General features: G+C 38.0%; 1 protein-coding gene across 1 annotated transcript in view; it reads left to right on the top strand.

Moving 5' to 3' along the window:
* Window positions 1–10,915, top strand: part of TTC39C (tetratricopeptide repeat domain 39C) — a 94,657-nt gene extending 83,742 nt beyond the window's left edge. The window contains exons 10-14 of the mRNA XM_037508728.1: window positions 878–1,001; window positions 6,741–6,838; window positions 8,052–8,156; window positions 9,786–9,824; window positions 10,380–10,915. Coding sequence (XP_037364625.1) covers window positions 878–1,001; window positions 6,741–6,838; window positions 8,052–8,156; window positions 9,786–9,824; window positions 10,380–10,469 — 456 coding nt within the window. The 3' untranslated portion in view covers window positions 10,470–10,915. The remainder of the gene's footprint in view (window positions 1–877; window positions 1,002–6,740; window positions 6,839–8,051; window positions 8,157–9,785; window positions 9,825–10,379) is intronic.
* The last annotated feature ends 5,238 nt before the right edge of the window (window positions 10,916–16,153 follow it).

The raw sequence follows: 16,153 nt of genomic DNA, 5'->3' as shown, positions 1-16,153 counted from the left end.
CCAGACTGTGGGCATAATGTCCATAATTTATTCTCCACTTTTTAAAAAAGATTTATTTTGTTTCTTTATGCATTCAAGTGCTGGGGTACAGGCCAGAGGTGCGGGGGACAGGGAATGAGAGGGTTCCCCATAGACAGAGTGGGGAACAGAACAGAGGGATTGACTGAAATACACTGCTGAGGGGAGCAGCGGGCAAGACAGGAGAGGTCTGCTGCACCATGTGGGTAGCTCCCTGGCCGGGAATTGAACTCGTGCTACAGTGGCTGCCAATAGGTTCAGAGTGCTGACACTTAACCCCATGTGCCACCAGGGAGGCCCTTATTCTAGACTTTTAAGAATAAAACTTACCTGAATTACCCAGGGTTGTATCATAATTCATTAAGTTTTCTATGATTTTATTTTAAACATTTTTATTGAATGGTCACTTAATGACATAATCTGACTATAAACTATATTATAATGTGGAATGCTAACTGAGAGAACCGGGACCAAGTGGAAAGCAAAAAAGTCAATGAAACCACAACTAACACACATTTAGTATGACACCCTCTATATAAACACATTGAGTTATTATATGTCACAGACATTTATAGTTTTCTGCTATTTCAACTGAAATGAATTTAGTTTCATCCCCCCGTTTTCAGAATATACTCTGGATCTTGATAGTAGATTGAGTTGAATAATGAATGAAGGCATATCTACCATAACACTAAAAATTAGAGAGCAAAGTTTTTTTATAGAAATCTTTATTTTCGCTTAATAGGAGAGGATCATTCTTGTCACAAAAGAACTGTGCACTTTTAAATGTCTCCAGAGTATATTCTTCATATGAACTTGTTTTCAAAAAGTGAAGCCTGATTATTCTGTCTACCTGCAGGCGGAGAGATTTCGGAAGCAAGCCCCAACCAAAGTGCTATGCGTGCTGGCGTCTGTTGAAGTGTTGTACTTGTGGAAAGCCCTTCCCAACTGCTCCTTCCCCAACCTACAGAGAATGAGTCAAGGTAAGAACCCAACTCTATACATTCCACCTTGTTTTTTCCAATGCTGCTACTTACATTTTCTCATTAATATTGTCTGGTTCAAAGTACAAGTCTGCCACCCCTGGATAAAAGGTGTAGTGACTAAGAAAATTAGTCTCTTCAGTGATGGGAACAGGAAGGAGTGCAATGTACAAACTTGCTCTCTTTGATAAGTGTATGGCAATGTCTACTGATTAAAATTGTTATTATATCTGTTCTCATGAGGTTGGCTGGCAGCATGTATTTTTTCCTTAAAGCCCTTCATTTCATATAAGTGATTCACAGACAGTAAAATACAGATATTAATGTATGGAGTTCATTGAGTTTTCACCCATCTTTTTAAAGGTTTTTTTTTTTTTTTTTTTTTTTTTTTTTTTCCATAGACGAACTGAGGTATAGGCCAGAGGTGCAGGGGTGGGGTGAGAGGATTTACCAGAGACAGAGTGGGGAGCAGAACAGGCAGACTAACTGAAATACACTGCTGAGGGGAGCAGCGGGCAAGATAGGAGAAGTCTGCTGTGCCATTTGGGTTAGTTCCCTGGCTAGAACTAACTAACTAGTGACAAGGTTAGTTCCCTTGTCACTAGTTTTTGCCCAAATATAGTCTTACCCATGAAATCCCTTACTTTATCATCAGACTTCCCTGCAGATGTCTTGTACTTTTTTCTCAAAAAACAAAGCCAAAGGAAAAGGTCCACTATCAGGCATTGACAGTGATAGCACTGAGACTTAACCCCTTGGCCTCCAGGAGGCCTGAGTTTTTACCCATCTTGAGTGAAATTGCTACAAAGAAATTGTACAGCATAAGTGTACAGTCTTTTATGTGGCTGTACATGCTTATTTCTCTTAAGTAAATGCCTAGGAGTGTAATTAGATGCCTGTATTTGCGATTCAAAATTTTTTTTAAAGATTTTTTTTATTTTTATTTATACAAGAACTGGGGTATAGGCCAGAGTGGCAGGAGGATGAGAGGATTCACCAGAGACAGAGCGGAAGCAGAACAGGCAGACAGACCGACAGCACTGCTGAGGGGAGTAGTAGGCGAGACAGGAGAGGTCTGCCACACCACGTGGGAATCTCCCTGGCCAGCTGGGAATCGAACCGGCACTGTGGAAGCTGCGGACAGCTTCACAGTGCTGCTCTCAACCCACTGTGCTACCGGGGAGGTCCTTTTTTTTTTTCTTTTTTTTTTTTTGGTGGGACCCTCGCCAGCGGCCGGGGAACAAACTGGCGCTGCAGAGGCTGCTGCAAGTCTAGACTATTTACCAATGTCAAAGCCCAGCGCTCAACCACTGCGCCACCAGGGGAAAGGCCCTTCTTTCTTTCCTTTTTTTTTGGGGGGGTGGGGGAGGTCCTTGTTTCAAATATTAAAAAACCATAAAAACATAGGTTATAATAATCTTTTTAAGGTCATTTTTATTATAGTTGTAGGAAAAGTTCTCAAGGAGAATAAACTAAATTTTTAAATAAAATAGGACTGTGTGAGAGCCCTATTTTAAAGAAACACTGTAATATTTCTTAGTTTAAATGGCCAACTCTTTCTTGTCTGAAAGATTATTTTCTTTGCTCCACACTCCAGCGCAGGAAAGTAGGAAGGACAGACAATATTGCCATACCCATTTCATGAGGAAACTGAGGACCAGGACATGCAGGACATGACATGATGGCTCCCCAGGAGTGTGGGTGCAGCTGCTCTCTGGCCAGACTAGCCCTGCCAGGAGAGCTTCCCGCTCCTACACACAGCTTTGTCTTCCTGGGAGTGCAGAAAGACTAAAACCGTGCAGCTCACCATATGATTCCACATGAGGCTGCAGTGTTAAAGTTAAAACAGACATTCAAAAGATGGTTTACCAGAAGATGAATAACTTTGGAAATGTATTCTTATTCACAAAGAGGATGCCCTTTTCCAATAAAGGTTCAGCATTAATATTTTGGATTTATTCCCCAAAGAGTTTGTTAGCTACTGGAGAAAATGTGTCAGATTCTCCGCCTTATCACTCATTTTTGCCCAAATACAGTTTCACCCATGGCATCACTTACTTTATCATCAAACTTCCCTGCAGATTTTTTTTGCTTATTTCCCAAAAAAAATAAAACCGAAAGGAATATATACACAATGGAATATTATTCAGCAATCAAAAAAGATAAACTCATGCCATTCACAGCAACATGGATGGAACTTGAAGGAATTATGCTCAGTGAAATAAGCCAGAAGGAAAAAGAAAAATATTGGATGGTTTCACTTATAACAGGAATACAGGGGAACCAAATAAGACATCAGTGTAAAAAAAAATAACAACAGTACAAAACACAACAAAGCAAAAACAGACAATTATAAACCAGAGACAGGAGGGGAGGAGGAGGGAGGGGGTGAGAGGGAGGAAGGGGGTGAGAGGGAGGGAGGGAGGAGCACAGGGGACTGAGGTGATGGTACACGGGTACATTGGGAAAGGAAATTCTATGGGGATTCAATCTGAGGGGGTGGGGGGAAGCAAATATTGTCTTAAAAAATGTAAAAAAAAAGATAAATGTTAAAATAAAAAAATTTAAAAAAAACCCAAAAGGAAAAGGTCCACTTTTGTAGATCAAAACTTTCATAAACGTTGTTATTCCAGAGATCAAAGTAATGCACCTCCCAAAGTTGTGCGGGGCCTGTAATTAGAGTAGACAGGCAACCCTCCTAAGGAGACTACTTGAAAGGATGTGCAGGTTCTGTGATGTTTGTTTAAAAAGGATATGCATAATTTAAACACATGAAAGTCTAGACTATTTACCAATGTCTAATGCAAAGGAATACTAAAGAAATTTAAGTACTTTCTTAATGCACAAGTGCAGGATCATGTACGTACAGCTAATTAAAACACAAATGCAAATATAAGTAGGCAGTAATTGGCAGGCACAAGAATGATTATCATGTAAAGTGACTTAAATATTCTCTGAACTTCTTCCCAGGTTGCAAAATAAACTAACAACAAGCAGGTAGTCATGGAGAGGGAGCTAGGCTCTGGAATAAAAGTGAGATAATTCTTTAATGTCTTGGTTAAATGTCCACCCAGTTCTGAGAGCTATTAATTAGATTATTTCATTCACCAGTGTTAAGCAGTAATGATTCAAATTCGTTCAACTATATAGAATACAGTGAAAATCTTTGTAGAAAAAGGTAAGTTCCAGGAAAAACTGGTCCTGGGTGACCGTGATCATATTCATCTATTAAACTTTTCCTTCAACCCCACACAGCTTTGTACGTTCAGTTGTCAGCCACCTGTAACTCCCATCAGTAGAATTAAATTGAATTCTCATAATCTTTATTTGTGCTGTTCATCACCCTTCCCAGCCACTCTCCCCTCTCCTTTGCATTCTCCCTGGGTTTTAAAGATATTTCTGTGTGCTCTGAGCACAGCACCCAAACTGTCCTATCAAAACCTAAGTCTCGGGGCCTCCTGGTGGCGCAAGGGGTTAAGCACAGCACTGTGAAGCTATCTGCAGCCTCTGCAGCACGAGTTCGATCCCCAGCCCAAACAGCAGACCTCTCCTGTCTCTCCCGCTGCTCCCCTCAGCAGTGTATTTCAGTCATTCTGCCTGGTCTGTTCCCCACTCTGTCTCTGGTGAATCCTCTTACCCCCTGCACCTCTGTCCTGTACCCCAGTTCTTGTATTCATAAATAAATAAACTTTAAAAAAAAAACAAGCCTAAGTCTCATAATAGCTATTTTGCTGCTCAGAACCCTCTGTGGTCTCACCTCATTCAAAGTAAAAACCCAAGTCCCCTAGTGGCCCACAATGCCCCACAGTCTGGACACTGCACCATCTCCGTGCCATTGCTTCTCACTGCTTTTCCCCTTGCTCACCAGGCCCAGCCAAACCCCTCCTTCCAGTTCTTGAACACAACAGACACGTACTGGCCTCAATGGCTTCGAACTGGCTCTTCTCTTCTCTTTGCGTGCAGATGCTCTTACCCCAACCCCAGGGTCCATTTGTGTCTTTACTGAAACATTACTCTTCAGTGAGGCTTAAACTGCTCCTTTCTGACACTTATCTCTCTCTCTCTCTCTGGCTTTATTTTTTTACCTTAATACACTTCTTTTACATCATATTGTACTGTTCCTTTGTATTGTCTGTCTTCTTGGTAAAATGCTCCTTTCTTGAGGGCAGGATTGTTTTGTCATGTCTGAATTTCAGACGGTTAGAACCGACTGGCATGTGGTTGGTGCTCAGTAGATTTTCAATGAATGAGTAAGTGAGCAAATGAACTGCATCCCCTTTCCTGAATGCTGCTGCCTTAAGCTCTTTGAAGTTCTCTTTGGAGCTGTTCTCCTTAGCTTGTAGACGCATCTGCTGCTTCTCTAGGTGCACACTGTACCTTTACCTTCTTTCCATTCTACCCAGCTCTTCCAACTACTTCTGATTGTTTGGGAACTTTGAGCTCTGTATGTATATTTACACACACACACACACACACACACACACACACACACACGCCTACATTGTTATGTATATATAGCACTGTGGATATGTGTGTGTTTATAAGATCTTATCAAATCTCAATGTCTGTATTATCATTGTTTCCAACTTCCACCTTTTTCATTTCCTTGGAAACTTCATGTCATCCTCCAATAGGAATGTCTGTCCTCCACAGTAGATGGCAAGCTTTTTGAAGTGGAGAAATCAGGTCTGGCCCTCTCTAAGTGCAGTACCTCATACAAACATGTAAAAGCACCCACTGCATGGTTTTTAAAATTAATATCGTTATTTTAACAGACCTTAATTTTTATTTATTAATTGTTTAAGATTTATTTATTTATGCATACAAGAACTGGGGTACAGACCAGAGATGCGGGGAGTGAGAGGACTCACCAGAGATAGAGTGGTGAGCAGAACAGGCAGACTGACTGAAATACACTGCTGAGGGGAGCAGCAGGCGAGTCAGGAGAGGTCTGCTGTGCCATGTGGGTAGCTCCCTGGCCGGGGATCAAACTCGTGCTGCAGTGGCTGCGGAAAGCTTCATAGGTTGTGTCTTAACCGCTTGTGCCACCAGGGAGGCCCCAGACGTTAATTTTTTAAAGCAGTTTTGTGTTCATAGCAAAACTGAGCAAAAGTCTGGTGTTCACCCATATCCCCTCCCCCACTGCCCCATGCACACAACTTTCCCAACTATCAATATCCCCCACCAGAGCAGTACATTTAGCACAGCCAGTGAGCCAACACTCACATCATACCACCCGAAGTCCATAGTTTACATGAGGATTTGTTATCTTGTAGATTCTATGGGATTTGACAAATACATATATCCACTCTTACAGTGTCATACAAAGTTGTTTCATTGCCCTAAAAATCCCCTGAATTCCAATGATTTATCCCTCCCTACCCTCAGACATCTGGCAACCATTGATCTTTTCACTGCCTCCATAATTTTGTTTTTAGCAGGATGTCATAGTTGGAATCATATAGTGTGGAGCCTTTTCAGGTTGGCTTCTTTCACTTAGTAACAATATGATGCAATTTTGAGACTTCTTGGCACTGTAAGGTTTGATATATTTGTTTTTGTTTTTATTTTTGCTAAGGATACTCACTAGTGGATGAGGAAAGGGAGAAAAGCTTTTAAGTGTTGAGCAGAATCATGAACTGAAGAAGTCACCAACACTAATCAATGAAATTCTTAACTTTCAGATTTAGAGAATTAAATGAATGTATTTCTCTCCTGCTGTTTTCACTTCTCTTTAAGCTTGTCATGAAGTAGATGATTCATCTGTTGTGGGATTAAAGTATTTGCTTCTTGGTGCCATTCACAAATGTCTCGGAAACTCAGAAGATGCTGTTCAGGTAAGCAGTTCATGTTGTTGTCATTGTGGAGGAAAATAAACTGAAAAGAGGCTAGGTGCATGCCTCTGAGTAAGGAGAATTTTTTAAGATTTTTTTTAATATATTTTTTTACATCATTGTTCATTTTTAAACAATATTTGCTTCCCCCCACTCCCTCAGGTGTAGTCCCCATAGCATTTCCTTCACCAGTGCACCCGTGCACCATCACCTCAATCCCTTGTGCTCCTTGAGTAAGGGGAATTTAAATGTATTAGCATTAACCTTCCTACTGCATTGTGAACTTTTATTCACTTTATTTGCTGTTAGAAGTTTGATGGTGGTTAATAGTAGTTTTTAATGTAACTTCAGATTCATAGTAAACCTCTTTACTGATGGACTTCTTTGCTGGCATTAGCTATTTCTCAAAATGACAGTCTCAATTAGAGGAGGAGGGATGGACAGTTTTGAAGGAGTAGAGTGAAGCCCCATGGTTAGAAAAAACAAAGATGATCAGGCACATCAGCACGTTCACTTCTCTTTTATTACTGCAGTGCTGGAGGTAAGATCTAGAAAGATGTTTTAGGATATGCTGTGGACATGTATGAAAAAGGAGCATATTCTCAGATATTTGGAGCGATTTTTTTTTAAAGTGTATTGTGGTATTGATTTGAGTGCTCTATGAAAGAGTTCATGTATACTGATAGTCTTTTGGCCTTTAAATCCTGGACCATTGATGTACTTGTATTATAATTTTTAATTAACCTTTAATGTGGGGTTATGATAGTTAATTCCATAGCTCTAAATAACTATATTTCATATACGTAAATACCAGCAAGATACAGTTGAGACACGCATAAGGGATGGTTCTTGGCTTATATGTTGTTTAACTATTAAAGTGCGATAGTTCAAACTTTGAGATGCAAAGATGTTCTTAGCAATAAATCAGTGGAGGCTGGTATATCCACTGGAAATTAAGTAGCACAATTTGGACTCACTAGTGAATAGCATACTCTGAAGGATGTTTATCAGCCAAGCATGTAAAAGGCCTTTTAAGACATGGATGAGGAGGAATAGGAAGAAATAAAGATGCAAAAGAAGAGAAAATCTGATATATTGTAGAATACAGAAATTGCTGAGTTCCTTCTTTTCAGCCTCTTGAAGATGTGATGAGCCTTAGGTAGGAAAATGAAGCTAGGTAGGTAAATAAATTCAAACAAAATTTGTATTCTTTCAGTTCTTTCAACGAGCTGTTAAAGATGAGCTGTGTCGTCAAAATAACTTGTATGTTCAGCCATATGCTTGCTATGAACTTGGATGTCTTTTATTAGACAAACCAGAGGTAAGACTTTGTGTATTCTCTTAAATAATGTTCATCAGTAGAAATGTGAAAACGGACAGGCAGGCACAAAGCACTCTTCATTTTAAAATAGTTTGAGTGCAGTGTTTTGTTTTGTTTTCCTTGATTTCATGTAAAATGAGTCCAAGAAGATAAAGATCCTATCTTTTTTATTTTTTTAAATTTTTTTTAATTTTTATTTTTATTTATTTATACAAGCACTGGGTACAGTCAGAAGCGCGGGAGGGTGAGAGAATTCACCAGAGCCAGAACAGGGAGTAGAACAGGCAGAGTGACGAAACACACTGCTGAGGGGAGCTGCGGGCGTGGCGGGAGAGGTCTGTGTGCCACGTGGGACCCTTGCCAGTCGGCCGGAATCAAATGGCGCTGCAGAGGCTGCGGGCAGATTCGCAGGCCAGTGCTCAACCACTGCGCCACCGAGAGGCCCTAAAGATCCTATCTTTAAATAGAGTTGAAGGACAAATACTTTTTATCTAGAGTTAGAATTAATTACAAATTAAATTTCAGATAAAGTTTCATTTGAGGGAAAATCATTGCCTTTTTAGAATGATGTGATATGATGCAGTGTGCTTATTCAGAAGAACAAAGAATCCCATTATGATTATAGCTCTGCCACTTATTCTAGTGTCTCATTCTGGTTAAATTACTTAACCAGATACCTTCTTCCTAACCTACTAACAGGATAAACAGTATATGTCTTACTAATTTAATAAAGATGTAGTGAAATAGATAAAAATGATATGTGATTGTTTTAAAAATTTTTAATTGTCAGTTTCTATTAACCAATTTTGGGGATTTTTTAAGTATATATCTAAGTTAGTGTAAAAGGGAAGTTGTTTCTTTTTTAAAATAGCATTTCAGTAATGCCCAAATATGCTTGATACCTTCTTTTAGGACTCAGTTATGAAATACTGGCTTTCTAAATTCTAATGTTTAGTTAATTCAACTTGGCTTTCAAAGATGTTGGACCCAGTAAAGGTTGAACTAAATCAACAGAAGTATGATATTAATTTAACCCAAAAATATGTAGCCTATCTTTGCCAAAGATATGCTTTTAGTTGGTAAATCTTTTCATATGGAATTCCAATGTCAAAAATAGAAAATCAGTTTTATGAATTTTGATAGAAATTCCTCATAAGATGTTCTTTATTTTAAGGACATTTTTACTCTTTGTGTAACCTTAACATATATACATAAAATATAACAACACTGTTCTGTTTTTGGGAAAAAAAGTTGATGTTCTCACTTAATAACGCCTTCAAAAGGAGATATAACTTACTAATTCCAAATAAGCCTTTTAATTATCACTAATTTTAGGTTACTTAGTGAGATCTTAACCTAAATCATGACAACTCTTCCCAGTTGTAATATTTCATAGGATAGTAGTGAAAATTATGAAATTATTTTTCAGTTAATGTCTAGATGTAAACTTGTAAGTATCTTCATATGAAAGAAAATTTGAGTCATTATACTTGAATGAGCAATTGACTCATCTCTTTGTCTACTATGAATTGTTTTAATTAACATACCCCATTATGGCATTTTCTGCTTGACTATATGTAATTACATATTATAGATACTAAGACATTTTATCTTTTCTTCCATTCATAGACTGTAGCAAGAGGCAGAACTCTACTTCTTCAAGCAAAGGTAATTTACTGAATCAACATCTTCCAAGTGGTTCTCCTCATCCACTGTAGTGTACACAGGAGTCTGAATTCAAGGAATTTTGTGAGATGGTTGTTCTAGTTGAAAATATTTCTGGAAAGGGAAAGTGATGACTAATTGAATCAGTGAGCACTTGACTTTAAGTGCAATTTCCAAGATCATAAAAAATCAGTATGAACTTGCTCATCCTGTTTTATGAACATGCTTCTTGTTTGCATGGGAAAATAACTTGATTTCATAACTAGGTTCTTAGGATTAAGAATTTCAAGCAGCAGCTCATGTTGAGCAGAGCTTAAGACTAGTGCTTCATGACTAACATGAGGAAAGTTTTCCAACAACATCGATGACATGTGGTTGGCATTTTAAAGATGAACAAGAAGTTTGAGGTTTGGGGCTTAGAAAATGAAGTGAACTTGAGAACTTTAGTAGAAATGTAAGGGATTTTACTTTGGAAAATACAAAACTTAGCCTAGTTCACAGTGCAGTATTACAAAAACTCAGGTCAGAGTCAGTAAATGTCTTTCTTTGGTTTTACAGGAGGATTTCTCTGGCTACGACTTTGAAAACAGATTGCATGTCCGCATCCATGCTGCTCTAGCCTCTCTGAGGGAGCTGGTTCCTCAGTGACAGACCTGGAATTCCCACTCTGTCCCTCCCCACCCAGGTTCTGCACTTTAAAATAAAAACCGAGGACACAGCTCTTGTGAAGATCGGCTTTTCTTCTGAAAACCACCTGTGCCAGGGACACATTTTTCCATTTAAGCTGACATATTAAAGATCTCCTCTTTTAAACATATACCTAAAAAGTAATAATACTGATGATAATAGTAATATAAACTAACCACCTGGGGAGAGGGCTAAGTGACCTTGTTCAAACATTTTAGTTTTGTGATTTATTATTTTTAAAATGCAATCAAACTATTCAACCTATGTTCTTATAGGAACGCCTAATCTTAAGCACACATCTGACTGGGGGGTAACACTAAAAGGTACCTGTAAAATTATTAACAATATCATGACATAGCATTTATATTGTGTTTTGAAAAAAAATAAAAGTGCTTTTTAGTGTTTTACTTTATCCTCAAACTATTCCTGTGAAAAGCAGCACAGATAATGTTTATTCCCCTTTTTTCAGACACTGAAGTTGAAGCAAAGAAAAGCTAATTAACTTATCCTACTTCATGTGGCTTATCGGTGGAACTATGAATAGGGTGCAATTCTCTCACTGTGGACTGAATATTCTTATTGTAAAATAAAAATAGGTTATCACAAGTTTATGCTAAAAAGCATAAACTTGTGCCAGAAACACTGATCTTCAGATTATATACAAAATATTTCAAAATGATGAACACTCTTTTCCATTGAAAGCTACCCACATAGAAGCAAGTAGTTTTGTAACCAAAAGTGTAACTGTTTTGCTAATTTAATTAGAAAGCCTCATCTGTAAACTAGACAAATAATACCTATATTTTTAAAGAGTTTTTCTTTCTTAAAAATTGTCTAATTACCAAAATTTGGAAATCTTTTATTGAGATACGAATTCCTCAAAAGGTTCATTCCTTGGAAAGGTTATTGTTGAATGAACATATGGCTTTTTGCTTCAAAATATTTGATGGCAAAGGGTTTGCTAAGTGCTCTATTACCAGGCTTTAATCATTTTTCCCTTCACTCAGGTTATTCAGTGTTACAAAAGGAGGTCAAAGTTATTTTGCAATTCTTCATTACAAAGTTTTATTGTCATTCAGTTTACTTCTTTATTTAGTATTGCACACCTGTGGGTTTTGAAGAGTATAAATACTTCTGTCACTTTCGCATATTTCTGCCATAATTGTGTGACTAACTTGACTCAGTCTTAAGGTTAAATTTAAGAAAAAAATTATATTGAGCAAAAGACAATCATTTTAGGGTCATTTATTTACATAACCTTTTGGCAGAAGCATGATCTCTTGCAATGTCAGTACTTTTATATTTCTTTTCAAAATAAGACCTGGGAAAAGCAGCTAGAATGTTGGCAGATTTAATTACTTAGTCTAGTTTTGAGGGAGTGGTCATTTTCCAAATGATCCTTCCTCAATAACTTTGCTAAAATTTGTGTATCCTCACTTCCAAGGTATTAATTCACATGGAAATTCTTCATGTTATGAATTTTGCACTGGTCTGAGCTTCTGGCTAAAGAGAAAAGATTGCTATCCTGCATTCAGTGAATGAGTAGATCTGTGAGCTTAGTAGAAGCTTTCTGAAGAGAAAAACTGGTGTCTAAAAATATTAGCCACCTGGTTTCATCAATGCTGAAAGGAAGAACATTATGAATCTTTCACATGTGGCTCAAGCCATTTTGTTGTCTTCTTCATTGCAATATATGTTGCAAACTTCTTGGTTACAATTGTGGAACATTCTGAATCTTGGAAGTTCTTCAGTTTAAACATACTTGAATTTTCATTTTAAATATTATTCAAACTTTTATTCACTATTCAAAGATTACATAAACCCTATACTTTAGAATTCTTTCAAAAAGTGTTCTGCATTAAGAGCTTTAAAAAAATTTATTTCTCCAGAGAGATTTTGAGAGTTTTAAATAAGTTTGTGGTTAACCCACGTTAAGGAGTAGACATCTTTGTACCAACTTCTAGCTGGTTCTCTTAAATAGTTAGAGCAGTCTCTCAGAGGTTTGGTGCATTTAGCCCTAGTATGCATGTGTTCACATGGCAGTAGGACATGGAGAAGGGGTAGATGAAGACTCTAAAATATCAAAGCCACGATGCAAGGATACTATCAGGTTGACTGAAATCCAAGTCTATTTTGAGTTAAGAATTCTTAAAAATTACCTGGCCTGCGTGCCATGACTTATAAAGCCTGTGAACTACTGTAGTCTGCCTGGTAATTTCGCTTGGTGTAAAATGCTCTTTACCCCCTCTGCTGAAGAAAATAATCATATAAGCAGGATTATTTGCATCCACGTGTGCCTTTTTATGTTGACGTCACTCATTCTTCCCCTTTCCTATATTGGAAGCTCTCAAATGGATCTTTTCATTTATAAGTGATAAATATGTTTTTGTATTAGATTGTGCCTATGATGAGAGAACTATCTAATATATATTTTATGTACTCAGCACAATTTTTATACATCAACACACATGGAGGCATGGTCTAATAATAATGTAATAGTCACCTTTGTGGTTATTATACTGAAGATTTTATCTTCTAGGTTAGGTTTTTTTTTTTTTTTTATTTTAGCACATGACACATAAGTACTGAACTGAGTATAGAATTGTTACTTTCAGATGTCACAGAAAATTAGATTTATTGTCACATATTGTGTGAGTCAATTATTTACAGAATTTGCACTTTTATATTTCTGCCAACTAAAATTAAAGGGCAATCCATATCTGATTTTTAAATACACATATGTGTATGTGTGTATATACTCACATATATTTTCCCTGTTGTATAAAATCTAGTTTATTGCTTCTTTAAGCAAATTGTGGTGGTAAAAATTCAAAAATAGCTTTGTACCTACAAAGACATATATTTATGCATTTAGGATGTACTGTTTGGTATTCTTTTTTTTTTTTTTTATCCTTGGTGGTGGTATGTTTTGTAGAAAAAAATGAAGCCCACATTGTCCCAAGAAGATGTATGGTAAAAGGTAGCATACACCCAAAAGGGGTGATCCTATTCCTTTAAATCATATACAGTGTTGTAAACTAATGGTATCTCAATAAAAATGTCAAAAAGAAGCTAAGAGGAAATACAGAAAAAGAACTGGAAGAACAAAAGAATGAAAATTGGTCCATAAAAAGATGTGCCCCTTTAGTAAAGTGTGCAAAAATCACCCAGTACACAGTGAACTTAGCTTTCCTATAAAAACTAGCAGAGGTATAAACTCTGTGGAAATAAACCTAGTTGACTGGGTATGAAATAGAAGCAACATTCTAAAACCCATGTGATCTCTGAGTTACTCTTCATTTCTCCTTCTATAGGCCAGAGGTTTTCAATTTTAGTCTTTTTCAGATTTGCCCTACTCAGATTCTAGTAGGTTCTAGGTAGGGCTTGGGACACCATTTAATCATTAGGATTATTCTAATGCAGGTGGTCTAAGTTAGAGAAACACTGTCCTAGGTTATCATCTTAGTAAAGTTAGTAAGTCTGAGAGAAGAGTCAATTCTACAGAGCAAGCTTGTGCTCAAGGTATATTGTGGGGTTGCCAAGAAAATGCTTCTAACCCATTGGCTTTTCTAATGGGTTTTAGAGCTTGCTGAGTTTTTAAAAAGCATAGATTCAGGTGAAAATGATAACTAGAAGGATATCCCATGCCATGTATCTGTTGAGTAAAGGCACAGAGGTGGGCCTCCCCGGTGGTGCAGTGGTTGAGCGCTGGGTTGTGAAGCTGCCCGAGGCCTCTGCGACCCCGGTTCGATCCCCGGCTGCTCCCCGGCCACCGGAGGAGGGTCCCACATGGCGCGCAGACCTCTCCTGCTGCCCGCTGCTCCCCTCAGCAGTGTACTTCGGTCCTTCTGCCTGCTCTGCTCCCCGCTCTGGCTCTGGTGAATTCTCTCACCCTCCCGCGCTTCTGACTGTACCCAGTGCATGTATAAACAAACAAGCAAAAAAAGGCACAGAGGTAACAAACGGCATGAGTAATCATTCCTATTCTCTAGAGTCAAGTGAGAATCATGGGATGAGGGATGGAGGCGTGCAGAGCTCACACCAAGAACCTTGGACATTTATCCACGTCCAAGATAAGAGGTAAGGATGGGGATAAGGGCAGAGAACAGTAACTAACAAGATAGATTTCAATTTTGGTTAGATTCCTAGTAACAACATAAGGACAAGGTGATTGTAAAACCACATTAAAACATTGAGAGTTCAAGAAATCAGCAAATGATTTAATACTTTTTGATTAAAAGTTTTCACTAACAATTTGCATGTCAGAAGGACTGGGACAAATAAGTCATGAAGAATTGTGGAAAGAGTAAAGGCTTGCCTTCTGAGTTACATATTCTTCACAATTCCTAACCCGTAATTAGGTTACTTGAGATGATACACTGAGTTTGGACTTCACAAACATAAATGTCTCTAATTTCAAAAGACACCATAAATGGGTCTCAGTTACATTACACCTTTGATTAAGTTAAATGTGTTATCCAGGGGAGGGAAGAACATGAGAGAAAATGTGGTTCACGGGTGATATGGTGGTAGAACTGTGGGGACTACAATGATGTAAGAAAAAAATAAGAAAAAAATGTGTTACAAACTGAAAAGTTACATGTGTTATAAATCAAATGGCCTCATCTCAATTTTATCCTACTCTGGGTGGGGCTGGGATCTCTGAGGAAGGACAGACCTACCACTGGCCTATAATCAATCTAAAGTGCATTTCTCCTTTAATCTTGAAAATATAGTCTCTTATACTCTGGTTTCTCTACATGTGGTATAAATCTTTTGCGTTTTAAAAATGTCTCCATGAGAAGATGGAACTTGCATGCCATATAAATGGACAGTAACAATTTAAAATTTTTGGATTACTATCCCCAGAAAAGACTGTTTTCTGCATATATTTAGACTGGCTGTAACATGAAATCATTGTGAAGTGCTCAGGAAGTGCTATTTTTTCTAAATTAAAAAAAAAAGATTTTATCAGATAAGTGCCCCGGTATGACTAGCAAATTGATTTACAATTAAGTCAGTGGTTCTTGTTGCTTTTTAAACATTAGAAAATGGGTTACAATGAAAACTGCTTGTAATCTGATAATCAGGATTATGGTGTTACTTAATGCCTAGCCCAAATATGTTAGGCGGAATAGGTGAAAGAGCAAGGAGTGGGTATTTTTAAAATGAGCCGACATTCCTTTGGTAAATCTAAGCAGAGGTTAAACACAGTACTGGACGACCTGGAACCTGTTACTGACACTGTGATTTGACAGGGCTGTTAAATTGTATCTGAGGTGTTACTGCAAGCCCTAATTACAGAAACGGGAACTTCAGGACTGACGTCAATTCTCTTCCCGCAGGCGAGTGTCTCAAGAGGAAAAGTACTGTTGCCTAAAATCATTCATTCTCTTCATACTTATGTTGTGTACATAGTGGCAGAAATCTTTCTTAGGAAAGATGATTCCAGAGTAACGGATTTGTGGGGAGGAAAGGAGCTTGTGGAAAGCAGTGGCGGTGACAGCAAAATTAAGAACTGTCATAACGCTCGTCCTCCTTCGAAACAAGCGCTTATTTTCGACTGATTGACCACAGGCCGTAGCCTTGACCTACACCCAGACTCCTGGCCCTTCGGAAACACCCAGTTTCCTTCTTTTCCGGGT

This window comes from Talpa occidentalis, unplaced genomic scaffold (genome assembly GCF_014898055.3).
Source record: "Talpa occidentalis isolate TD23 unplaced genomic scaffold, MPIMG_talOcc4v2.1 talOcc4.13, whole genome shotgun sequence".
Lineage (NCBI taxonomy): Eukaryota > Metazoa > Chordata > Mammalia > Eulipotyphla > Talpidae > Talpa > Talpa occidentalis.
The sequence above is the reverse complement of the archived record's forward strand: the minus strand, read 5'-3'. Positions and strand labels throughout refer to the sequence as shown.